Source organism: Aythya fuligula, chromosome 1, assembly GCF_009819795.1.
Source record: "Aythya fuligula isolate bAytFul2 chromosome 1, bAytFul2.pri, whole genome shotgun sequence".
In the NCBI taxonomy this organism is placed as follows: Eukaryota; Metazoa; Chordata; class Aves; order Anseriformes; family Anatidae; genus Aythya; species Aythya fuligula.
The window spans coordinates 30,920,441-30,947,625 of NC_045559.1; the positions used below are offsets into that span (position 1 = coordinate 30,920,441).

General features: G+C 40.7%; 1 protein-coding gene across 1 annotated transcript in view; it reads left to right on the forward strand.

Annotated features, from left to right (window-relative positions):
• Positions 1 to 409: 409 nt before the first annotated feature.
• PDZRN4 (PDZ domain containing ring finger 4) overlaps positions 410 to 27,185 on the forward strand; it is a 243,547-nt gene continuing 216,771 nt past the window's right edge. Inside the window, exons 1-3 of the mRNA XM_032200568.1 lie at positions 410 to 1,024; positions 2,954 to 3,040; positions 6,979 to 7,083. Coding sequence (XP_032056459.1) covers positions 410 to 1,024; positions 2,954 to 3,040; positions 6,979 to 7,083 — 807 coding nt within the window. The remainder of the gene's footprint in view (positions 1,025 to 2,953; positions 3,041 to 6,978; positions 7,084 to 27,185) is intronic.

Below are 27,185 nucleotides of genomic sequence, written 5' to 3' on the forward strand. Positions count from 1 at the left end.
CGATAGAGACCCGGCCGCACGTACACCGGTAAAAGAGCCGGAGCGACTCCAGGCTTTGGCAGCTCCCTGCCCGACCCAACCTACAGCGACCCGCGGGGGGATGCGGGTGGGGATGTGGGGATGCGGGTGCGGGTCCGGGTGCGGGTCCCCGCATCCCCCCTCCCCGTGCCCCGCTGGCCGGGATGCGCGGAGGTGGCGGGGCGGCAGCGGCGGGGAGCGGGAGGCGAGGCGGGGGGACGCGGGGGGAGCCTCGGGCGAGCCTCGCTGGGCGCTGCCGCCCTCCTCCCCCGGCACGGCCCCGCTCCTCCGCCCGCCCCTCGCCGCCGCCGCCCGCCCGCCCGCCCGCCGGGAGCGGCTCCAGCGCCGCCGGGGCCGCCCCGGCGAAAGTTGGCGGCGGCCGGGACTCGCCATGGGCTTCGACCCGGAGCGCTTCGCGGCGCCGGTGGCGGCGGAGCTGCAGTGCAAGCTGTGCGGCAGGGTGCTGGAGGAGCCGCTGGCCACGCCGTGCGGCCACGTCTTCTGCGCCGGCTGCCTGCTGCCCTGGGCGGCGCGGCGGGGGCGCTGCCCGCTGCGCTGCCGCCCGCTGGCGCCCGCCGACCTGCGCCCGGTGCTGCCGCTCCGCAGCCTGGTGCAGAAGCTGGAGGTCAAGTGCGACTACAGCCCGCGGGGCTGCCGCCGCGTCCTACGGCTGCGGGAGCTGCCCGCACACCTCGCGGCGTGCCGCTACGGGCCCCCGGCTGCGCGGCCCCCCGGCCCGGAGGAGGGCGGCCCCCCCGGGACCCCCCGGCCGGGCGAGGGGCACCGGCGCCCGCGGGCGCTGCGGGGAGGCGGCCCGGAGCCGGGGCCGGAGCCGAGGAGGGAGGCCGTGAGCTGGAGCAGGAGGGAGAAGGCGCTGCTGGCGCAGCTGTGGGCGCTGCAGAGCGAGGTGCGGCTCACGGCGCTGCGCTACCAGGCGAAGTTCGGCCAGTACATGAGCCACATCAGCAGCATCACCCGCGACCTGACGGGCGGCCGGCGCGGCGGGGTGAGTGCCGACCCGACCCTCCCGGCCCCCCTCCGGCAGCGGGGCTCGCCCCGTGCTCAGTTTCGCCCAGCCCGATCCCCCGACGGGGATGCGGGCGACCGGGTGCCAGGACGAGCCCTGGGTGTCCCCTGCTGCCCACGGGGATGGAGCCCCCAGCCCCGAGCCGGCCACGCTTCTGCCTGGGGGCAGCGGTGGGAGCAGCCCCGGAGCGGTGCCGGGCAGCGGCGGCTGTCGCCTGGGGGAAACGGGAGGGAGAGGAGGAGGATGGGGTTTGGCTCCTCGGCTGGCAGCTCGCAGGCACGGCTGCGGGCTTCACCTGCACCCGTAGCGGGCCACGACCCCCCCCGCCTCGGGGGAGCCGGTGGCCGCTCAGCTGGCTTCGGCTGGGGCGCGGAGCCGGCTCGGGACTTCTGCTGGAGCAGCCGAGAAGTCCCCTAAAAAAATGGAGGATAAAATCCTTGGAAACTTCGGAAAAGACAGGGAAAGGACAGCAAAGTGTGTTTCGTGTGGGGAGAAGCGGATTGCGGGGAAGAGCTCAGTGCCTGGCGTTTTCCATCACTCCGGTGGCACTGCTCAGGCTAAAGGTGGGGAGGGGGTGTTTGCGGGACACCTGCGGGGCTAGAAACACGGCTCGTGGCATCGACACACCTGAAGACCTCAACCCTTAAATCCTTTTTTCCCCTGATTTCCCCGGGGTACGTTATCGCAGGTGTGCTTCGTCTCCGGGAGGATGCGCCAAGGTCACACGAAGGGGGCAGCAGGGGCCGCTAAGGAGTGTGCGGAAAAGCAGCGAGTGCAGAAAGGCGAGGGGGGATTATTGGGGTGTCTGGAGGAGGGCTGGCAGGGGGCTGCTCCCTCCGGGTCGCCGCCGAGCATCTCTCTGCCATCGCTGGGCACCGCCGGCAGGGGCCGCTGCCCGCACTGCGTCTCGGAGCCCGGCCGGGGGCGAGGGCAGGGGGCGTCCGGGGGGGCTGGCAGCAGGGTCCCGGTGTGGGGCAGATGCACGCTGCTGCCACAAAACGCCTCGCCGTTAATAAAACTCGGCCTTCAGTGTCAGGTGTTGTGTTCTGATGTTTGTTTGGATGGGTACCGTCATTTAGGTGTCACAGCTGTGTCATTTAGGGACCAGCAAACCTGACAGTGCTGGGTGAATACACCCTTTTCATGGGGAATATGGCTCCTAAAATATAAATATTATCATATGTGAACTACATAAAATAACCTAACTTGTCATGCTGAACCCCCCCCCCCCTTTTTTTTTTTTCGCTTACTCTTTTTAGAAGAGTTTTTAATCCGTTCCACTGAAGGAAAGGGCTTCATTCTCCTTTTCATTTTGAACTTTGACTCCATTACTGGTTTTGATCACTTTATATTTTACACCTTGTTTACCAAAACCAAACCCCTTTTTACACTTTTTTTTTTTTTTTTTTTTTTTTTTGATTCTTCCTTTTGGGAGAAAAGTGAGAAGCTAGGATAAAAAGTTGGGCTTCATTTTCTGTGTATATTTTTCCTGAAAGCTGCAAGAAAACTGTACTGATCTGGCTGGCTTTTGAGTCTGAAAATTATCATGTTGAGGATGTTAATCTATATAAACACATATAGGGATAAACGCATGTAGAGACTGCAGACATTTGGAGTACTGGATTTCTTTTTAGTGGTGCAGAGCATTCCTCCCATCCAAAGCCTGCACTTTTTTTCTGTTCAGCACTTAAAATAGTCAGGTGCTTTGACTACCTGTTACACTTCAATGGTGCATGTCTTCCCTTTGCTTTTTTTTTTCCAGTGTCTTTTGTTCTCTTTTCAGCTGAATTTGCTTTTGAGCCCTATCTTATATGTTCTCCAACTAAAAATCTTTGCACATTAATGCTTTCATTTATTTATTTTTTTAATACAATATGATTTAACAGTTTTTCACCTTTTTCTTCTTAGGCAGGAGAACCCAAACCATTAACGATCATGCTACACAGAGAAAATGATACTTTGGGATTCAATATTATAGGAGGACGACCCAATCAGGTAATGAGAAAAGTAACTGTGGGTTACTTTTTGACCACATTTTCTGTTGTTATGTACGCTATTAGTCACAAAAAAAAGTCACTTTCAATGACAGTAGGTGTGGAATCAACTCCATAGATATAAGTACTGTGTATTATCAGGTATAATTAGTTTCATTGTTTAGAAGACGTAATCTTGTGAGAATTGGATTATTCTCACTTTCAGGAAAGGTGTTCCCATTGTTCTTGCCTTCAGACTTTAGGCTGATCTGCACTAAATTCCCATGTGAGTAATATGTATTCATGGAAACTGTTGAATGGAAATCTCTGGGACTACTTACAAGAGTAATTGTTGCAGGATTAAGCCATTGGAATTTTTGGAAACTGCTAGCTTTTTTTCATTTAAAGGAGAGATGAAGATTTGATTCTGTAGCTCAGATAGTTTAAGCACATGTCCTGCTCTCACATGCCTGCTTTCAATTTTTCTTTCTTTGTGAACTGAAATATAGTTTTCATCGATCTCATATCTTAAATGAATCTGGTCTCACAAATCATCAGTCTAGTTTTAGAAGGTTCATTAAAAACTGTAAAATATGAACAAGGATCACTACCCCTCCCTTTCCCCCTCCCTCCACGAATATGCATAAGAATATGCAGGGATTTTTTTAACTTCATCCTTCCAAAAGCATTAATCAGGACTGTCATTACATATGAAGGGTATAGAAACCTGTTAAACTGGAAAATTAATAGTTGATTAAAAGGGTCAGGTAATAATTATGCACTGATCAGGTTCTCGTTAAGTGGGAGAACTATAACCTGCTGCTATTATTGGGGAGGGGAATGGGACCCTGTATATTAGTTTGGCAATCTTTTGCTCTCAAACTATATTTAGCGGTGCCGAAGAGTCTGTTCCCAGTAGCCTAAGAAGTTCAGTCTGCACTGCAGAAATGCTGTTCCTTGTGGGTAAATGCACTTATCAAATGTGTGTTACAAAGAAATCCAATGCAAGAGTTTCTTAGATTTTCTAATGGAAGGATCAAACAACAGGTGCTATAAGATAAAATACACATGCTTAGATTATATTCATACTTTCAATATACCAGTAACAAAGTCCAGACAATCTTTGGATAGTTCTGGATTGACTTCTGTTATCTAGAGTGGGAAAACTGTAGGGAAAAGGGAGCATGGTGTTCAGCTTTCTTGGGATGTCAGCTGAGTTTCTCTGAAGTACTCATGTGCAAACAATGCATACTGGAAATGTTCTTGATATTACAAACTGTTAGGCTTTATGAATGAGTATTATGAATATTCTGAAAGTTTAAGGAGTAAATGATAACTGTATGAGGGTTCCTAGTGCTGTTCTGGAGAGTGTGGCTGACTGTAGAGAAGAAAGTGGTCATGCTCTACCATTAACTAACACCAATAATTGGAGACAGAGAAGGTGGTGGAGCTGCGAGGCAGAGCTGGGTCTCAGGGTTTGCTGGATCATCTGATGTCGAATTCACAAGTTCTGATTTGTTTTCATTGTGGTAAGCGTGAATACTACATGTGGTTGATTGGTAGGTATCAGTATAAGCTCTGATTTGTCATGGCTGGAGCCAAAGGAAATAACAGGAAGAAAGGGTCGAGTAGGCTCAAATAATGAAAATAAAAATCTCTGCTCAAAAAACAGACAAACAAAAAACCACAAAACCAACCAACCAACCAAAAACCAAAACAAACAAAATCCCACCTGGATCAGGATTTGTTTAGTAACAAGACAACAAGAGTTTATGAAGGCAATATGTATATTGAAATTGTTCAGGGAAAAAGTGTTGGTAAAACCTTGGCTTGTGTAGGGGAAGAGCAGAACACTGGTGTTGTTGCATTAGTCCTGTAGGTGGGAGTTTTCACCACATGTTATTGGTGTTTTAAATATACAATGCAGATTTTTCTGTCTGGAAACAGGTGACTCTTGGTGACTTGGTACATAAATGTACATGCTTTGTTTCATTTAAGTCCATTGTAGGTTTCCCCACTGTTCACCTTCTGCCTGAAGGGCAAGAGGAGAGGAAAGGAAAAACTCACCACAAGCTTGTCTTATTTTGTCAGAAAAGGTCTTATTTCACACGTGTATGTGTTTCTGGAAGGTGGTTCATTATTCTGATGGAACAAGGCTACTTTGAGGCCTGCTTTTGTCCTGGGCCTAGCTTTGGCTGGCAGAGGCTGGTCTTCTGAGGACACCTTGGCAAAGCCACGCAGACATGACTGCAGGCACCTGCAGTAGCCCAGGGACTGAGCTAAAGGGCAGATACACCAGTAGCCTCTGTATCTTCCCCAAGCCCCTGCCTTGCAGCCTGTGAGCTGTGTGAGGAGGTACCGAAGCATGGTATACCTTGTGGGGTATTTTCTCTTGTAGGTAACAGTGTGTACTAACAATGGGGAACACAAGTAAGACTGAAATATCCTTTTTCTTACCAGGTCATACACTGATCTCTAAAAGGGCAGTGAAACGTAAAACACACACACAGTTTTATGTGGGTGGAGGTACTGTAATCTGGCCTTCCATTTTCTAAAGTAAGAAACAGACCCTACCTTTTGTACATTTTGGCTAATGGCTTTTATGCTTCTTTTGTCTCACTGCTTACTTGGGAACTCAGTGGAGCTCTGTTGCTCCACCATTACAAAATATTTCTGGAACTGTTAAAAATTTCCCGTTTGTATCTTACCTAATGCCTATGAGTCTCAGTGACCAAGGAAAATAATTAGGAGTTTATGAAATCATAGTCTGACCAGCATCATGTTGAACAAATATCTGTTAACCTGAAATCTACTTGGATTGAGTCTCCATGGGACAGCTGTAAAGCATATTTTACAGTGGTTCCATATTTTGTAATGGATTTGCCAGTTTTCTTAATGGAAGATAGGGTTTTTTTTGTTTGTTTGTTTTTGTGCTGCTTTTGTTTTTCCCCACAAGTGTATAGGACCTAGTCCTAGAAACTTATACACATATGAATCATACTGGTGGTCAGGGATTCACTAGTGACAGAAGGAAAATAAACATCATATCAACTGCTGTCCAAAGCATAAATGATTTGAAAGATTCCTTTATTGCTGACTACGTTATTATTTGTATGAATACCTTAAAATACTTATAGTAAGTAGCATCTGCTTTGAATTATTCTTGTATTGACATTGACTTAAAACAATACTTTAAAAATGTTTTAATCTCTTATGAGATGAAATGAAATAATTTTAGCCTGTGCAACAATATCAGGTATAGTTCAGCCATAGGAAATAATGTATCTGCTTCAAATTTGACCTTCATGTCAGTTGTACTTAGAAATGTGTAGAGATCAACTGGAAGTGGGTTCTCTTTTTGTCCACAGCTGATCTGTATAGATTTCACAGCTGAGCAAGTTCTCAGTCTCCCATGTGAATAGGATTTATGAGGTTAACCATTTCCAACCAAATCCTATCACTGTTACATGCCAGCTAACTAATGTCACTTTGTTCCTTGGGGCTTATTTCCAAATGCAGGAAAACATTTACAGGCAGCAGTACTGCAGGATCACTTTCCTTCCTGACAGAAACACTTGGGCATCCTTTTTAATGAATAGCTTCCTCTGTGCATTTACATAATAGTCTCTGTCTGCTGTGAAGTGAAAGGTCTGCTTTAAATATTTTAGCTAGGATCTGATTACTCTTGCACCCCATGTCTCATTTAGACTAAAATAACCAGAAGTAAATGGATAATCTTATAAAAAATGCTGGAATACTTCATTAATTCTGTCCTTTTGATTAATGACTATTTCGTGTTAAGCAAGTTTAAAAAAAAATCCCAAGGAGCTTAATTCTCAGCTAGAAAAGTGAGTCGCATATTTCAGGTGGATTTGCATTGTTCATTACTGCTGGTTGTAGTACATCTCATTTCTTGTACTAATGTGGTCCTTTTTGCAACTTCCGTATTGCCTGGCACAGAACAATCAGGAGGAATCTGCTGAGGGAATTTATGTGTCAAAAATTTTGGAAAATGGACCTGCAGACAAAGCAGAAGGCCTGAAAATTCATGACAAGATTATTGAGGTAAGAAAAAAACAAAACTGGTGGATTAGTCTGTTATATTATCAGATTAATCACAGATTTGATGTTTTTCACACTAAGTATGCTGTAAGTTTGTTCTTTTGCCATGTCTAAATGTGATTCGTATACACTGAACTGCTCACACATTTGCCAGATGTGAAGACTCATGGGTTTTCCTAACAACTAATACATGTGTTGGTCTCAGGATTAAACCGATATAAGTGAGGCAGAGGTATAGACACTGAAATAGCAAGCAGGAGAGGCAATTTGCATTTATTTTAGGTAACTTGAGAAAAAAGGCTAAACGACTCTGTGTAAATTCACAGTTTTAGTGAAATTGGTTTTGCTTTTTTTTTTCGGGGGGGCGGGGGGGTTACTGTTGTGACTATGCGACTCTTTACAGAAGCTGCACTGAGGAGCAGTGTTGTGAAACTTCTTGAGCAATTAGAGAAAGTTCTTCCTGCTATATGATCATAAGTAGATCATCTGTGGTTCTCACAAAGACCAATATAGCCGTTTCCCAGCATGTAATATGCCGGCATGGAAATTTGAAAGTCTATTCTTGTGCTGTACACAGTTTTTCACATAAAAGAAAAATAATTATCATTAAAAAAAAAAAAAATCAGTCTGAAGAAAAGGCTTCTGACTAGCCTACATCTGTAACCATAATTAGCCTTGTAAAAGGCGTTAAAAGAGCAGTTTGAAGTAGTGACCAAAATAGATTCCTTCTAGTGCTGTCAAACCGGCATTTCACATCTCAACTCTAATACAACTCTCTTAATGACAGCATGTAACAGTAGCTGCTAGGTTTGTTTAAGATACACCACTTTAGCCTTGGGTTTAGAGGAGGCTTAGAAGTGTTGTGTGAACTTGCCAGTTGGACGGGGTTCCAAACAAAGGTACGTGAAACAAGTGGATTGGAGACAAATGCAGAGTGCTGCTGCTGGCATCTGGCATTATTTCATTGTTAAGGCCTAGAAACAGCAGCCAAGATTGTTTGAATGCTGGCTTTGCTTTTAATTTTGGGAGCCTGAAGCAGTTTGTGAAACCAAATTATTCCATTTTCTTGGAAAAAGAAGCTCATGCTCTTCACTGGCAGATATATGCATCTCTAGTAGAAACCAAATTGGCTGAGCATTACTGAACTTGCAATCTAATTCCTATCTCCCTGAGATAGACAAAAAGCTTAGCATCCATTTTTTGGTAACAACAGCCCTATGCTGAAAAAAATGTTTCTTCTGACACTACCGTTTCACTTAACCACACTGTAAGTTCCAGAAACTGACCTAAAACAGAGTTTTATGCATTTCCTCATCATTTCCTGCCTTCGTGTATTATTTCTTTATAGTTTCTTGCTTTTTAAAACAAAGTTGAATGGTTTTGGAGGAAGGAAAAATAAATTTACTATTTATTGTTTACCAGCATTTATTAAACTTAATGTCATTTCTCAAAATGTCACTACATGCTTGATTTTTATTTGTTTGATATTTGGTTGCATAAAATCATGTTGATATTTAGATTGCTACTGAGAGCATATAGATTTTATTTCCATGTGAAACTGCAGACCCAATGTAACATTTGTATTCATACAGCACTGAACTGGTCATAATTTTCACCATATTAATATACAGCATCTTTGTATATACTTTTTTTGTATTTAGGCAAGCATTTAAAAGTGTTCAGGGTTAGGTCAAACATTTTAATAAATGTTTTATTGCTTCAAAATTTACTAAACTAAACTAAAAAATATATATATATATTAAAAAAAAAATGAAGGGGAAGGGCAACATTAAGACTTTCTAAATGAAATGCAAACAAATAACTATTCTTTCATGCTAGATCTAGGCCAGTGTAAGCGGCTGGAGTCAAAAGGTTGCATTTTACCTGGTCCATACATAGCTGCTGATGCCTTCTTGCACCAGAATGCCCTGTCAGCCCTGCTGTGGTTTGTTGGGAAGAATCAATATGAATGCTTCTGTTGTGAGGAAATAAGTTGGACAGATGGTGTAACTGTTTCAAAAATGTTGGCAGACACACATAATATGAGTTTTGGTGAGACAAAATGTGTGTCAGCTTGGGTTTGAAAAGTTGATAGGAAGTGGGACTTATCATTGCTTTCGCTTCACTCATTTGGTGATCTGATCTAATGGGTGATATTTAGTGAGACTATTTCTTGGTAATCAAGAGCAGAAGGAACCGACATTGTTGGAAGAGCCTTTGATAGCTGCAGTCAGCAGTGTGATGCCCTGGGTGTTTCTAGTAATGCGTAACTAATGGGATAATGGTCAGAACTATCCCATTAGACTGGGAGAAAATCTGTTCTCAAGGCATGTTGCTAAATAAAGAAGGTAATTTGTTTCAGTGTTTTATCAGATGTTGAACAAATGTTAACTGCACATGGTTGACAAGAGTGAGTTGTGCGCATTTAAGATGACCATCTTGTGGGTAACCTAGTGCAGCAAATGACTCTGGCAGCTGGACTTCTGAGCAAAGTCTGGCAGATACAAGCATTGTGATCTTTTACTTCATATACATCATTACCTACTCCGGCAGCTTTGCCAAATAATTGTTATGATATGCCAAATAATTGTTATTTGAAGGGGTGCCAAGGACAGAAATCAGATTTCTTCCTTAAGGTATTTGTTGAAAGTGTAAAAATGCATGACCTGAGTTCATGGAGGTTTTTGAGGTCCAGAATATCAGCAGTAGAGTCTCTTTGATGCATTCATCTGAAAAATGTTGGTGCTTGCATGGACTTTACTTTCAGGTGAGCATATTTTGTGCTTGAGGACCTGAACGCTGGACCAGATGCCTGTGGGATGGCAGGTTGGTGGTGGGTGAGGGTGACAGAGGTGAAGGGCGACATCCCTAGGTAGCCTGTGTTAAGGGGCTGCAGCTCTTCACAGGGTGCTGTCACAGGACCCTCACTGATCATTTTCACTGTTCTGCTGAGGAACCGAGGATTTCAGTCCTCAGCACAGCTTTTTTCTCTTTACTCAAGGCTAGCTCTTCTGTGAGAAGAGACTTGTTTACGCTGTGTAAAGTTGGCCTGGGACAGTGACATGCACCAGCAGCACTTGGGAGATGTTTTCTTTCAGGAACCTCCTTACACATAAAAAACGATAATTACTTGTTCATTGAGGACAAACTTTACTCACTAATTACTTTCATATAGCAGGTTCCCCCAGATGTTAGGGTATTCTGCTGCTTTCAAAAGTTTTTATCCAAAAACTAGTTCCCTATATTAATAAGGTGCATCATGTGTTCCAGGACTAAATCCTGATCACACGCTATAAAAAGAATCTCATAAAACACGATGCAGCATTGATATCTGTGACTCCCAACATGAAAGCCTCAATTATGAGCAGTGATATAATGCCAGCAGACCTCTGTCTTTTAGACCCCTTTGTCTTCTTCCATTCCACCCTGCCAAGAGGAGGGGAGAAGCAGCAAGCCATGCACGAGACTGTCTATTAGTCTCTGCTGGTTCAAAGAGTTCTGGTTGCTGCTGTAAGAAAATAAAAAAGCACCCTTCTCTCTCTTGGAATTTTAGGATGGATCACAGTTATACAGCTGTGCATCATTTCATCTCCCCCTCACTTTATGCAAATCTTTCCTACTGAGTAAGTTCACTGCTCATCTTTGCTAATGCTAGTAGCCACCTCAAGGCAATGCAAAGCAGTTATGATCCTTGGCAAAGTTGCTGATACACAGAAGTGTTTTACCTGATGTTTTTATTATATATATTTATAGATCTGAGCAGTAAAACTGGAACTGACTCTTTCTGAATGGAGGAAAATTTTACTCTCTCACTTTGCTTCACATAAGTTCAGTTTCACATAAGAACGGTGCCACTTGGCCGGAGCTCCAAGTACATTGATGTCCTGTGGGTAGTCACTAGTTAATGCCTTTGGAAGAGCATCAGAAAAGTGCAGGCACTGAGTGATGATTTCCCTGGGGAGCTTACAGTCATGTGAAAGCTTCTGTTCAGAGCTAGTTCTTTACACTTGGTATTGCCTTTTTTTTTTTTTTTTTTAGCTATATATATAATATTACATCTTATAGAAACTGATATGTAGTCTCTGGTTTTGAGCCCAGCTTTAGAAAAAAACAGCGACTGATTTTCTGAAATCCTCTTTCATTGTGCAAGTTACAGTGTCTTGCAAAATACCATTGTGTTACTAAAGGGAGGCATGCTGATATTTTATCTTTTCACATCAGTGTTGCACAAAAAATACATGACCAGGACAGAATTTGCAACCCAGATGGAATTCCTGAATTTGTAAACAAACAAACAGTATTTCATGAATTTGAGGGAAAAAAGCCACTCTTAATTCACACTGTGTAGGAGACAAAGCCCCATAGTCATGGCTGAACTTTCTGTTGTAAGTTTGCCAAATAACAAAACAGCAGTGAAAAACCTGTGTGCATGTAAGAGGGGCTTAGGCTGAAGACCAAACTATTTATACAAGGAACTATAAGCACATCATCATCTGGAACACTTGAGATTTTTTTTTTTGTTCTGTTCCTTGCACTGTAAGGCAAAGGCTTCTGTTATTGTACTCTCCAATGAAATGAGAACATTGGCCCTTTTGCATTTTAGTCAGTTGATTCTTATTAATTCCTTGACTGAGAAACAGGCATGATGGAAAAGAGGGGGGAAAAAAAAGAAACATTTTTAGTCTGTGATTTTTAAGTCTTTTTGAAAAGTGAAATGGATGCGTATGTATTATGACTATATTTTGTTTATGCAGCCTGAGCTCCATAAGTGTATAATAAATTAGGCTTCATCTCTTATTCCATGTTTGCCTTTGTTCTTTAACTTTTTTGGAGAGTACACACACAATGGCTTTCAAGCGCATGTCAGCAAAGCCAGTTTCAATAAAGACGAAGTCTTGAGGCTTATCCTGGCAGAAGCAGCTTACATCTGCAAAGCGCCTACACAGAAACTTTTTAACTATTGCCAGACTGCTGACTGTGCTGTGTGTCAGCCGTGTGATGTTTTATCTTCTGCATGTTTCTGTCATTACACTCACTATGTTGCTCAAGCAAAATCTTTGATACTAGCCATATTTATTTAGCTAGGAATCTCCACTCTCAGATTATGTCTGTAGAAGTAGTGAGCTTAGAAACTGTCTTGCTGGGATCAGAGCTCGTAGATTGGGGATGGCATTGAACCAAAGATGCACATAATGTGACCAGGAAGATCTGGGTGGTAGCTGAGGAGCATTTCACATAGATGATTTCAGCATGTCTAAATATGCCAACCTGGCCTTAGGTATGTCAAATTCTCTTAAATCCTTAACAAATTCATGATGTCTGGCACCTACCTTCATTAGATGCCTACTAATTAGTCTGAAAGATCCCTGGCATAATAAATCAGTGTATCAAGGCATAAAAACGCCTGTAGCTTCTTCTCACCTCTCCCTCACCTGTTGAAATAGAGGTTTTTGGACACCTGAATTAATTCAGCTGTGAGTACTTCTCCAAGAAATGGGAGATCTGGGTCATGGGCTCTGCCCTGCTTGAAAAGGACTGAACTTCCATACCCAGGTCATTACCCTCATTAACAGGGCAGAGGCTATCCTGTGCAAGGCCAGCCCCTGCCCAGCCCTTCAAACTGAGCTAGGTGCTGACAGGCATTTGTGAGCTAGGGTTATCCAGTGATAATCTAGTAAGAAATGGCTGCTTGTTCCAGAGAGCTGTATCTGGAATACTGGCTCTGCCCTTCTCTAGGGGAGTGCTGGTAAATGAGAGTTTGCCTCTGTCTTGTGTGATGCCAGGTTTGTGGCTTAAGTGGCATTTTCTTGAATGATACAAGCATTTCTGATCTCACAGTATCTTCTTTTTGAGAAGAGAAGGTAGCAAATGATGTTAACCAGGCTGTTCTTCAGTTATGACACTCCTAGTCGTGGACGATTTGGGTTCCATGACTGAATGAATACCAGACTTTGGGTCTTTGATGCAGTCAGTCTCTTTTCAGTTGTGCCCAGTGACAAGACGAGAGGCAATGGGTGCAAACTGAAGGACAGAAAGTTTCAACTGAATATGAGAGGGCACTTTACTACAAGGGTGACAGAGCACTGCAACAGGTTTCCCAGAGAGACTGTGGAGTCTCCTTCTCTGGAAATATTCAAAATCCTCCTGAATGTGATCCCATTCAATGTGTCATAGGTAACCCTGCTTGACAGGGGGCTGGATTGGATGATCTTCAGAAGTTCTGTCCAGCCTCAACCATTCTGTGATTCTGTTTTGTGTTCAGATATTCATGTTCTCATACATGTTCTCATACTGCTTTTATCTAAAAAAGAAGAAGTGAAAGTGCCAAACATGGTTGGAATGTGACAACTAGACAAACTCTTCAGAAAGTTATTGGCAGAATTGGTGTATCCAATGTGCCGTATCATCGTTTTCAGGAAGTCTCTTCAGCCAATGGTTTGTGAGTCTTAGCTACTTTGAGATGCAGGTAGCTGGTGTGCTGCACCTTTGTATGTGCTTAGATACTTCCCTGCAAGGGGCTCCCAGTAAACAAAGAAAAGGAGATACCGGGGTGGCTGGAACATGACAAGGGGCAGAACGACATGGAATATTTTTGCAATGTGACTTGGTATGAAAGGGGACAAGAGCAAACTAAGGGGAAGCTGTGAACATCATTATTTACTTTTTTTTTGGGTATGGGGAGCACTACTTCTACCATGTTGGGCCTTGGTCTAGGTGGCTTAAACATGATAGAAAGGCTTTGGGAGTTTGCATGCACATGAGCTTGCCTAACTCGCTGTCTTGGGCTGATTGTGGTGGGTCTCTGCAGCAGCTGGATGACCACATGAGCAGAAGAAGAATAATGAAGAAGAATACACATGGAAGAAGAAGAACAGGAAAAAGTGAGCATTACAATTACAGAGGACAAAGCAGCAAACTTACATTTCCACAAGAGTACTTTTGAGTGCCTGCCCATAAATAGGCAGTGGGCAAGAAGTGAAGGGGATATGGAAAAAGTGGTTAACCAACTTGTGGAGTAAGACCACATATACATGTATGTGCACCCACAGTCTGACAGGGAAATAAGGTGGAACAGTGCTGGAGCAAAAATGCCAACTGTACTGTGTCTGCAGAGTGAGGCAGAAGCCAAATTGGCAAGTCAGCTGTGCTATTTAGGTAGGAAGGATTCTGTTTAACCTGTGGAAGAGCTGACTAATATAACACCATCTATGGGATCTTGCTGCCATGCACAATAGATCCGTAGGCATTGTGTGAAAGCCTGTTCACACCCATCTTCTTCATAAAGTGTCTAATCCCACCCTGAGGGATGATGTGTCAGAAACTTGGCAAGTTGAAACTCAGCATTTTCCTAGATGTCCTGTTTGAGCTTGTCTTTCCTGCACGTCATCTCTCTCTTCCTTCCCATGATTTTTTTTTTTATTTTTATTTTTTAAGTTTTAAGGTAAATCTTCCAAAACAATTGATATTTAACATACTACCTCACTCAGCAGCAGCAGCAATGTAGTTTTATAGTCAGCTGGGGTAGTAGGTTTAGAGTAAATTCTTGTGTATATGAAGTATTAGAGGTGTTCATGACCACTTTCAGGAATGCATTAAACAACACAACTAAAATCTGTCATGTGCTGTTGCTTTCATCCTCTTCCCAGGAAGAGAAGGGAATGTGCAGAGGAGTTTTTTGTTTAGAAATTTTTCAAATGATTGCATATACACACATGTTGGTGTCTATTTATGTTAGGGAAGACAAGGTCATAAAAATGTATCTTTACATTTGTTCCTGAAGGTGCAAGGTTTTCTGATGAAGTCTAGTCGTTTTTTGTCTTTGCTCTGGGCATGATCTTGGACAAGTCCTGAAGAAAGTACTTTCCCTTCCATTGGCAAGTTGTATCTCTGTAACAGGCAGTCAATTGGGCTTCAGGTGTGATTGTGGATTGTTGCATTGGTCTTGGACCTTTAGCATGTCTTGTAGATATAGTGGATTTGACTCTTGATGTGGAGCTGAAATATCATAGCCTGATGAACTCCATCTAGAAGGCTTCAGAGGGTGATGGGCATTTTCTGGTAACTTTTATTAAATGTGTTAATTGTGTGAAGAAGACAAAAAGTCAGAAGTTTCAGAGCACTTCAGGATGGATCAGAGGGGGCTAGCCCTTTGACACTTGTATGTTGAGTACTAGTTGGAACAATTGATGGTAAGCCAAGCTATGAAAAGCTCTAAAGTTTGAGATTATGCTGAGTTTCTTGCTTAGAACTGAAGGAAGTGTAAGGAAGCCGTGCCTCCCACAGCACATTCTGCTGGCACCCCAGAAGCTCTTGATATTTTTCAGAAAGTGAAAAGAGCTTTCTTTAGCCTTTCATAAAGGTTGTTCTTTATTGTGGTTGAGACAACAGTTAGAGGAGATGACAGCTTACATATGTCATATGAATGCAGTGTTTTATCCTCTTAAGTCACTGAATTGATAGTTGAAATCCAAAGGCTATATGCTCCAAGAGCTTTGATCTCATCTGCCCTTTTTCTTAATCAGCTAATTATATTTGTAGGGAGTTGCTAATCACTGTTCTCTGTAATTGGAGGCTGAGTGAGAAAAGCCATTAGTATTTGCTAGTGCAGAAATGTTCAAAATGAAGTCATTATTCATGGCTTCACTTAAAATTAATAACCTAATTTTTAAGGAGCTGTGAAATGGGAGCATGCTCCTCCTTAGAACTTGTGAAAAGGAGTAGTTGGAGGCGTGTACAGCATTGTGCTTTCCAAATGCTTTGAAAATTGGAGTGACAATGTAAAGAAGGCTCTTGTTTGGAAGCTGCTCCTCTCCAAAATGCAAAATTCTGTCGCATTTAAGACAGTAATGGAAAAACTAATTTTCGAGTTGGCAAGAGCAGATGTGGTCTCTTCACCATCAAAGACAATGCTAAGTAAAATCAAATATATTAAGCTAAGTACATTTGTTACTAATACACAGACATTTTACTAAATGTTTGTCTTGTCTGGGATTGCAAATCTAATGTAGTTTTATGACTTTACATGTAGACCCAACTTGATTGAATCACTGCTTCAGGAAAGGAGTGTAGAATGACTCAACACTGCTTCTTTGTTCCAAATAATTTTGGAAGGCATTTTCTTTATAAAATGTTGTTGACAAAATAAGTCATGGCTGCTGTGTTTATTTACATAGCAAGTCTACATATTATTTACAGAACGATATGATTTACATAATGTCTTCTTTAAGTAATTTTTTTTTTTTTTTTTTTTTTTTTTTCCCAATCTTGTTACTTGAAAAGACAAATGGTAGGATGAAGGTGGAAATTGTGGAAAATTTAAAAACGAATATCAGGATGTCAAAAGTTAAGAACAAGAGTATGAAAACCTAATTTGAAAATTGCTGTATTCTGCACCTATCAAATAGTTCAGCTTCTCTAAAATATGAATTTCTGTCTAAATGTGGTTATCTAATGTAGGAGAAAATCCAAAATAGGTTGATGCAAAACGTGAGTTTTTCCCTTGATCTATCGCTTTCTAACTATTTGGAGCATCCACAATTTGAGGGATGTGGTAGCTCAGAGCTCTCCCATCTGTTTCTGAGTAGAGTCTTTCAATCTTGCATTAGTTTCTTTAAGCGTGCTGATCAAGTGGGTTAGTATCTGAAGTCCTTCCAGCAGCTTGCAGGAAGAAGGCATGCTATTTTAAACGGAAGGGATTTGCTGTCTTGCATGAATTAAAACATCTGGATCCCTACATTTCTCTGTTACAGTTAGATTGTGTTGGGCTAGTCTTTGGCACATGGCAAGTATGGAGCCATATGGTCTTCGTGCTGTCAGCAAGCCTTTTCAGCACATACCTTAGCTTACCCCCCAGCCTTCTCTGAATGGTAGCTGCTACTGCAGCTGGAAAGATAAATGTTCCAAGAGCTTTCAGGCTGTTGTGCCATTCTTCTTGGAATGGATTAGTTACATTTTTGAGTGGTATAATGTACAAGTCTAGAGCAGAAAGCTGGCTCCTTCATTTCCCATGCAGTGGTCAGAGCCCTAATCCAAATTGGACACCTAGTGTTACTGCCAGATGTGTAGCAGCCCTTTCTGATTTACACTTCTTGTCCGTTGCATCTTGTTTTCTTGTCTCTGTGAAATCTCTGAGTGCTTGGCACAACTTTTAAATATGCTCTAGATGTGTACTTAAATGGAAAGCCAACTGTTTTGGGAATTGTCTTAACTGGAATTTACTTTCTGGTGACCAACAGAAGGATGTTAAAATCACACTAACTTGCTAGTGGATTCTTTTTTTTTTTTGAGTGTTAAGCAGGAACCTTTCCTTATGAGAGTATGTATGATTTATTCTAAAAATACAAGAAATACAAGGATTTTTCCTATCTACTTCTATTATCAAGTATTTCAGAATACTTAAGGAGTTATGTTTTTTAATGTTTAATATTTTTAATGATTTTTCTCTGTTTCTTGATTTCATAGAAGAGTAGGAAGAGTATGAGAGACTCAGAACATCTCTATTTTGGGGTCATAAAAAAACATTTTAAAAACTTTTTTTTTTTTAATTTTTTTTTAATGTTGTAGAAGAAATAACTCATTATTGCTGGAGTTTCTCATTAAATGAATTTTGACCATTATTTTCAGCCTTCTTTTCTGAGTGACAAGTACTGTATCATTTTATTAAAGTGCCGGTTTTTGTTATTGCTGTATTTTTTTTCCCTTCTCACTGCTATGAAGTAACGGAAATCTAAAGAAGTAGTATTCACCACTTAATCTACAGGTTTTATCTTTTAATTATCACAGATCATGGACAATATTAGAAAGATTAAAGAAAACATTGACATTTCAAAACAAATCAGAAAATGAAGTATTCAGAAAATGCTGTTGATAACTTAGCAGAGCAATTTAAGAGCAAAGTTTAAATGTGATTGCCTACTCACTCCTGTCTTATGCCAGCTGGAGTCCTGGTGTACGTTTGTGGCATCAGAAGAGTGGCAGTAATAAACACTTTAGGGAGTTTCAGTACAAAATGAAGAACTGTATACATTAAAGTGACTCTTTTCTATTTATGATTGTAGTGTTTTTTTGTTTGTTTGTATTTTTTTCCCATCTGCATTTGTCTTTCACCTTTATGTTATGCTTGTTGTGATTTTTTTATTTTTTTTAAGTTCTGTAGTTCAAGCATCTACCTCAGTGCATGCTTAGAAGAGCATGTTTTATAGGAAACAGTTTATACTAGCCATTGAAGTTATTAATGCAAAAACCATCGAGTTATTGTTAGATTGGTTAATGTGAATGCTTTGCTTTGAGTTTTGAGATCTGGTTGACTTTAGTGATAGGTTTCCTTCTTACATGAAAGATTTGGGAAAAACTTGTTGGGCTTAGTCCAGATGACCTCACATCTACCTGGAGCCCTTGTGCCACTATTTCCTACTGGCTGGCTTTGTGGTGGACTTGTAATCCTTCCTAATGAGCTTGTTGAAATGAAAGCTTTTAGGCTTTCTTTCAATTGTGATTTGCAGTTACCTTTACAGCATAAGAATTGGGGGTGGGAAGGAATCAGATTGTCGATGTTAGTATTTTCAATTAGATAAATGCTGATGAAACATAAACCATTAGGTTAATGGGAAATTTGTGTGTTTTAATGTAGATCTTTTATTGGAAGAAAAAAAATAGTTCAATCCCTTTTCCAGAGGTGTTTGTTTTTCACAAACAAAAATTTTAGATGTGTAGGCTTCAGATGGCTATCCTAGTCACTTTATCAATGGGGCAGAGACACGGGCAGAGGACAATTTGAGTTATTTTTAGCTGCTGTGCACAGAATGTTTTCCTTTCCTCTTCACTTACATACTTTAGAAAAAAAAATTCTCCTTCTGCTTTCTTGCCAGAGTTGCTACTCTGTGTGCAAGCTCCAGCACCTCGCTTCTCTGTCACCTCAAGGTACCTGTTGCCTGGCTGTGCTACATCAAGCTATTATGTATCTGCTCTGAAAGGAGAAACCTAAATTCCATATCCAGCTGCTAAGCTGTTCCTTTGTTTCAGCCACTTAACCTCTAACAGCTCATTTTATCTCTAATGGAGTGGATAGTGAAAATGTGTGCTAGACTCTTACAAAATAGTGGGCTCTAAATATAAATTATATGTACTATCATTGATTTTTTTTTCCTGATTTTAAGTGAGCTGAGTATTCCCCAAGTTCATGTATTATACATTTTTATCAGTAAGTGTCTGGCTAAGGCAAACATTGTGCTCAGTGTTCTTTTGAGACAGTGTCTTCACAATATTTCGCTGCTGCTACAGAGGTTTCTGGTCAGAACTAACCCAATGCTGCATAATGATGAATTCATGTTATTAAGTAGGAGAACAATAAAAAGTGATGTAAACATGCCTGTGCCAAGCCAGTTGCCTGATATTTACTTTTTTTTTTTTTTTTTTTTAATACTGATCATGCGTTTAGCAGCATACAGAGCCCAGAAAAAAAGAAATGCCAATCTGCTGTCGGAGAATCTAGAGCCCAAGGGAGCATTTAAGATGGGATTCATCTTGCCTAATGCTAAATCTCTATCTCTAAAAGCTTTCTCATTCTGTAAATATTAAAGATGAATTAGGCACATATTTTTAGCAAAAGTGATTAGTTCAGTCTGAGGTACTTTACATATAGACAGGTGAGTTAGGATGAGGTTCATCTGACTCTTCAAAGAAGAAAGTGGTAGTAGCACATCTTCAGCACTTCAGCAGTTTCCTATGAATCAACTTTTTCCATTTTTGAGTTTGGATCATTGGGATAAAAGGCCACTTTGTGCAGAGTTCTTCACTGTAATGCCAGAACAAAGCTTATTGAATCTTGTGTTACACAAGAATTAATAGAATTTAAGAAGAAAGAAGGTAATATGTCTCATTCACCTTCTTACATTACATTTCACATAGGTCCAATATTCTGTTCTTCTGGAATTATGTACTCCACTAATTTAAGCGAGAGCTGGAATGTACAAGAAATTGGCTTCCATATTCATAATATGGAAAATGCCAGCTTAAGTAAAAAAAAAAAAAAAAAAAGTACAAAACTGCTTGGAATCTCACAATCATGCTGTGATACTCCTATCTGATATGGCCTCTCCAATTCTATAGTCTTACTGACTCTCTAGAAGTTGTATTTTTCATCCAAAGAACAAAACAAAATACGCATACAACAATAAACCTTATTCCATGTTCCAGGTACTTTGAATGTTGTTACTTTATCTGTTTATCTGCCAGAAATTATCATGAGAAAAGATTCAACTTTAAATGCCCCAGTAAGGCCTGGCTATATAGAAACTAGTTTTGAAATCATTTAACATATGGTTTCATGTCATGTCCAGTCTCGTTAATCTCTGTATCTTTTGGCTTGGAGTAAAGTAAACTCAAGTGTTAAAATGCAATCTGTATCCCCAAAGACAGTGGTCAGTGTACCACTGGTTTAGTGGAAGAAATAATGCAAACAGCTGTGTCAGCTGAGAGACTTGCCTAGATCTCAATTTCTTTTTAGAGTTCAGTGAACCATGATTTTGGCAGTTTCTGGAAGAATATGAGTAGCTGTTCTTGGAACCTGAATGATGAGTTTTAGCAAGTGAAGATACAGATGTGTGTTTGAGATGGTGTAGCCATCCATCCATCCAAGCAATGGAGCACTGTTCCAGTTTTTTTCATTCTTCAGAGATGTGGAGTTTGTTCAGAGAAACAGACCATACAAAGATTGAGAAGCTGGGGAAGCTCTTCTGGCTGTAACAGCATGAATTATCTCATTGCTCAAAGAAATAATTTTTAATCTGCACTTTTGTTGCTTATGGGTGTAGTGATTTGTATGGGGAACATAAGGGAAGGCAGGCAGTATCTTTTATCAAACAAAGATGGTTGTGAAAGATGGGCAAGATGTGCTCTCAATAAATCTGGCATAAGGGGGTTGGAAATAAAAACTTGTGAGCTGGGTGTTTGTTTGTTTGGTTTTTGATTGTTTATCTGTTAATTTACCAGATCTGGTTCAAAATAAAGAGATGGAGGGATTCTTTTCTGTGAAATGTTCTTTTCCCCTGGACATCATCTTGGCCATCTTTATTGATATATGTACGAGTTCATTCTGATTCTTCCTGATTGGGTGTTTCCACTCACAAGGACATTTGTGCATTAGATGAGCATATCAGGTTTTAGGATGCACACATGTGAGATGCACTCATTCGAAGGATGCCTCTGTGGGAGGCATTAAAAGCTGCAGTTGGAAGGATATGTTGGCTGTAGAAATACCTTGAAGGCTTTTACTTTTGAATCTGAGGTGTTTTTAAGTCTCCATTTGGTATTTATTGGTCTACGGCAGGCTTACGTCTGGTTCTGAGTCTGGTGAAGTTTGGGAGATGGGGTGCTGTTTAAATGCTAGCAGGGGGATTTTTTTTCTAAGATATATATAAAATAGGTGGTTAGCTCTTAGAAAGCTATTGTTCTTTTGCCTACATCAAGTGTAGAAAAGTGCTTCTAGAAAAAAAAAAAAAAAAAAAAAAACACAACTTATTCCTATCAAATTATTCTCTTGCCTGTACTTATAAAATTTAAAAAATTGAAAGGTTCTGTATGCCTGCTGTGTAGGACTGTAGTGTATCCATTTCTCTTGCCACTAATAATGAACTAGTGCTGAGAGGCTACAATGGAGATAGGAAGCATCGTTGCAGCAGATGTACAAATACCAGTTTAAAGCATAATCCTTACTTCGTGAACTAACAATCTAAATAAATGAATCTAAAGGAAAGTGACAAACATCTGATATTCAGAATGGTGGTTTTCAAATGCTATTTGAAATCCTGAATTTCTTACAAAACTTTCCACCAATAAGTATTTTATTATTTTATTTCATACAGTGAAAATAATAATACACTAGCACGTCAGGCACAAAGGAATAGTGTAAAAAGAACATCTGAAGTTCTATCTATTCAACAGACTTTTCCAGTCTTTTTTTTTTTTTTTTTCTCCCAGGGTTTTTTGAATTATGCACTCTGGATATTACTTAACTTTCCCTTGCAGCAGTTTTCCAACTTTGGATATTATGTGACCATAAAGCTGTGCTTTTGGGATGAGATTTTAAGTTTTTCTTATAATTTGTGAGCTGTGTCTTCCTGTGTTCAGAAAGCAGTTAGCATAGTTTGAGAAACTATTGCTTTACATTTGAGGATTTGGAAGTGATTAAGCAATAAAAGCTGCTGTAAGAAACAAACTAGTCTCTTTTCTCATGGTCTAAAACTGTGATCACTTAGAGGGAATTTTTTCAAATGCAGATTGTTTCTATGACTACTACAACACATCTTTCAATCTCCAGCTAAGGCATTGTAAATTATCCTTGCATTAAGGTCATTCATCAAGGTGAAGAAAGTGAAGGATGACTGTTTTTTTCCTCCCTTGCTCTGAACTGCATGACACAGGATATTGTTAAGGCATGGTAGGAAAAATGCAAAAGCAGGCTTCTGTTTGCCTGCAGAAGTGCTTCAAGCAGTTGTGAGCTCTTTAAACTGATGTGTAGGATTCTGGTAAATCAAAATTTCAGATCTTATTGCTCAAAAATAAGTGTGGTGATTGATTTTGCATGTTGTTTTTGTTTTTTTTTTGGTGGTGGTGGTTGGCTGTTGGTGGTGGTGTTTCTTTTTTTTCAGATATCCAAGGGACTGATGTTGAAAAGGGTAGTCATTGTCCATACAAATAGTGAACACGTTTTTTTTTTTCATGCATATGACTCAACTCATGTAGAAGAGCAATAAACGGTAGGAATCAATGGTATTAGATTAGGGACACAACTGCAACATTAGATCCATATCAAGGTTCTGAGGCCATCCACTGCTTTTGCTTTGGGTGCACTGGGGCAGATAAGACTTGGTGCGGCAGAGTGAATACAGCCATGTTGCTGCGGCGGTTGTATGAGCTCCCAGAAGCTCTTCTAGGAGGGAATGGTGTTTCCTTTCTGTCCTGGTTCCATGTGCTCCCTTCTTCTGATGCTTGTCCTGTCAAGGAAACAGTAGTACCTGTGCTGTGACTGCCACATATCAGTATGTGCTGGGATGTGTGAAGAGGCAAAGTGCAGTGGAGGTTTATGTCCATGATGAATCAAGAATAACCCTGGTCTTCAGAAGCTATTGACTGACCAGACAAACTTGATATTAAATAAGAATACTGTGCTTGTCAGAATACAGGTGGTTCATGGATCTGTGTGCATGTGTTCTGTGATTGTAAAGGGCTTCTTTGAAGAAGCTGCTCTTAATTAGGCTTAGTAACATTATAGACATCCCTTAAACGTATGCTTGAATGATCTAAACTGAAGCTGTTCTCAATAATGGCTTGTTGAAAGGAAAGGGTAATCCCTGAAGACCTGTCCCAGACTGCTTAGCTGGGAACTGCACACAAAAAGCCCAATTGATTTCAGTGCTGTGCACAGCCCACGTACAGAGGGTGCATGCAGTTTCCTAAGGCTACAGGTCAGTACTGATCTATGGAAAATTTTGCTAGAGTATCTCTGTAAGTTTTGGTGTTTGGGACTCAGACAGCAAAGCAAACAACAGTAATGTCAGTAGCAAGTACGTATCTTGAAGTAAATCATACACATTTTTAACTTTATTTAAAGAATTCATGTATATTCCTTTAATGATATCTGAATATATGGTAAATAGCTGCTTGTATTGCTTTCCAAAATCGCTTCTGAACTGATCAAGTTCAGTCAGGTGTAAATGTTCACATGTAGTTCTAAAGTTTATGAGGAAAAAGCTTCTGAGTCAGATTTGCATAATAGGTCGGTTAAAAAAAAAAAAAAAAGTTGGTGCATTATCTCAAGTAATATTATTCAGTTAAACACAAATGTTCAATACTAATTGAATTCCTTGAGCAAAAGCAAAGAATGGGCTTGTATTGTGTACTTGTGTACTGATTCAGCCATCACTAACTGCATAGTCACAGCAGGGAGACATATTTTACAACAATTGAAAATACAAGAAAGAAAACAAAAAAAATAAATGCCTACTGGTTTCAACTGTATCCAAGAAATTGAGTTTACACTGAGTTTTTCCAGGTTTACTCATCTTTTCAAACAGTTAGGTTTCAAAGGTATATTGGCCCCTCAACAGGTGTATAATCATTGCTCTGTACACTGATAGCAGCATTTGTAAATGAGATGAAAATCACATAGTTCATCTGCATCTGTACTGTGCCAAATATAGCTCAAGATTATCATTGTGTTTGGTGGGGTTGGGTGTGGTAACAGCTCTTATTCTGTCCTTAGAATTGCATTTTTCAGAGGCTATGCTTGTCTCTTCTTTGAAGGAGCAGGACTGAGGGTAAGTTCTGGACAGAGGAAACACTCCACTAGCCTCAGCAGTTAATGGGAAGTTGGTGGAAGGACTTATAGCCTGGAAGAGGATGGGAGGTGAGGTGGGAGCAGGCTAATCTTAAGGAGCTGAAATAGCAGGTATGGAGTCTTTACTATGTGGGGCCTGCAAAAGAAGAGAAATGATGTGGGTTAACAAGACTCAAGCGGTAAATGAGTAGAAAAACTGGGGTAGAAGAACTTGGGGCACTGGAGTTTCTTCTGACAACAATTTTGTAAATTTTTTGTGTTAAGTATTTTTGAATTTCAATTTCAAATATGTTTTGATTTTTTCTATACTAGTGAATTTTTGTTTTTTCCAGCCATAAGTTAGTTAATACCTGAGCTAAAGGCATGTCTACTAGTATTTTAAAGTTGTAGATTTTTGTTGAATAAACATATTATGCTTTTGTAAATGTAAGTACTTTTAGCCAATAGAACTATATACTACCACTCTGTAGGGTCACATTTGGCTCTCTTCATGACAAGCAGGCTACATATTTTTGTCCCTCTTCACATACTCACAATTTGCAGGAGAAAACAAAACTTGGGCTTTCCTGTCTCTCCAACAAGGAAGGTATTGCTGAGCAGATAAGACTTTTGGAAGATCTTTCAACTACTGCAATATAAAAGGAAGTCAAAAAAGTGTGCGTGCATGGTTGTTTTTGTTTTGTTTTGTTTTTCTTTCTTTCTTCCTTGCCCGTCTGTATTTTAACTCAGGACAGCTAAGCAAGAACACTTTTGCTAATTCAGTATCAAGGGTGCCAGTGATCTCACACATGAGAAAAATCCACAAGTTGTTTCATACAAGTGACTCAAAGAATTGTAAAAGTTCTGAAGCGCGATATATGGCATAGGGAGTAGTTTCTATGGAATGTAACTTTTAAACGAATGTGTCAGGAACTCAGTTCATTGATTACAGTTGTACTGAGAAGGCACAACCAACTGGATTCACTTGGGTTCTGCAGCTCTTCTCAAAATCTGGGTATCTTGGAACAATGGTTGGCAAAACAAATATAAACTAGTGAAGTCAGTGAGCACTGAATTTAGTAAGCTAAATTTCTGGATAGAAACATTTTCCTTCGTACCTCACACTTTTATCTGAAATCTTACTCCAGGAAATACTTACTTGATTTTTGAGGATACAGAAAACATTTTCATTATTTCCTTGTAAGATCATGCTGCAAAAATTTTGAGATCTTGATGTTCTTTTTACACATCTGCAATCACTCGTGTTTTTTTTTTCATACAGTTCTCAGATCACTGCCTACTAATGACAGTTAGTTGAACTAAAGAAATAGTGACACTTTAATTGTATCTGCTTTCATCTCCTGGAAGTTAACTGTTCTCCACCACCCTGCTCATGCATCTTGCATCTCTTCTCATGTTCTTGTTGCAGGAGCCTTCTGCTCTGCACAGCTGCGTGGGGTCATCTGAAAGCAATCAGTCTTTTCTTTTGATGTTGGGAGTTTTTTTATTTTATTTTATTTTCTACTGTTTGATAATGCTGTTCAAGGAGATACTAAACATTAAAGGAAGAGTAAAGACAGAAGAACAACATCTTGTGTGAAGACTGGAGAAGGTAGCAGGGACTGTGCTGGGCCTGCAGTGGAGTGAGGAATGCCTGTGGACTGGAACAGTTGGGCATTCTGCACTTCTGTTATCTGCAGCTTTTATGCAGTGAATTAATGAGTTTAATTCTTGTCATCTGCTTATCTTCTGTTAGCTTAATTGCTTGGCAAGGGCTTTTGTTTTACTCCATATTAACTGCTGTCGGGGGTTTGCATTGCAAACATTACATTTATTAATGTTTTACATTATTAATTTGTTTTGTCCCCAGTCTCATAAGCTAAGTTGAAGCATAAGAAGCAAAAAGGGCTTTATAACACTGCCAGGTTGAGTTATCTTAGTTACTGATAACATTTGAGTATTACTCTTAGCATAAAGGCAAATTGGAAGAAAACATCATAGCCTGTTTCCTGTAAACTAATTTACAGATTATTCCTCTGAAGAAAACCTGACTGAAAGGGTTACGTGCGCTCACAGTTGGAGCTGATAAGTGGTGGTTTTGCCATTTTATATACTTTGTGACACAAAAGTCCAGATGATCCACAAAAATAAGTCTAAAGTATTTATTAGCATTGCAGATGTCTGTATCTTCAAAATGACAATTTATAAGATCCCGCTAATTAGAAGCATAATTTAAAATCTATGAAAATGACCAGCATAGTATGGTTTGAACTGTTTTCTTCTTCTTACTGTAAATTTGCATGCAAAACAATTAAGATACAATCATGGCCAAGGGCATTTACAAGTGCCTTCAGGTCATAATGTCCCTTGGGTATGAATGAGTTGATATCTCCCAGTTTATACAACTGGGAAATATTGAAGTACAATAAGCTAGAGCTGAGAAAAGCTGTCTAACGTGAAAGATGGGGAATGTAAAACTGAGGTCTGCCGTCTTGTAAGTGGGAGTGAACAGCATGTCATCCGTGAGGCCTCAGGGATGTCAGGTCCTCATGGTAGAGGTTTTCATACAGACCCTCTCCACTGTTAAGAAGTCTGTTAGTTCAATACTGTTGTGTGCTTCACAAAGGCGAAGGAATGGGCTTACTACTGGCCTGCTATGCCCAGGCATGGAGTACAGTTCACATGGTAAACCTACACATGGGAATGCCAAAATGGCATGGGAGATAATGATATGACTTAAGCTGTCCTGAGACTGCTGCTGATTAAATATTGCTAATCTTCATCAGAGCTT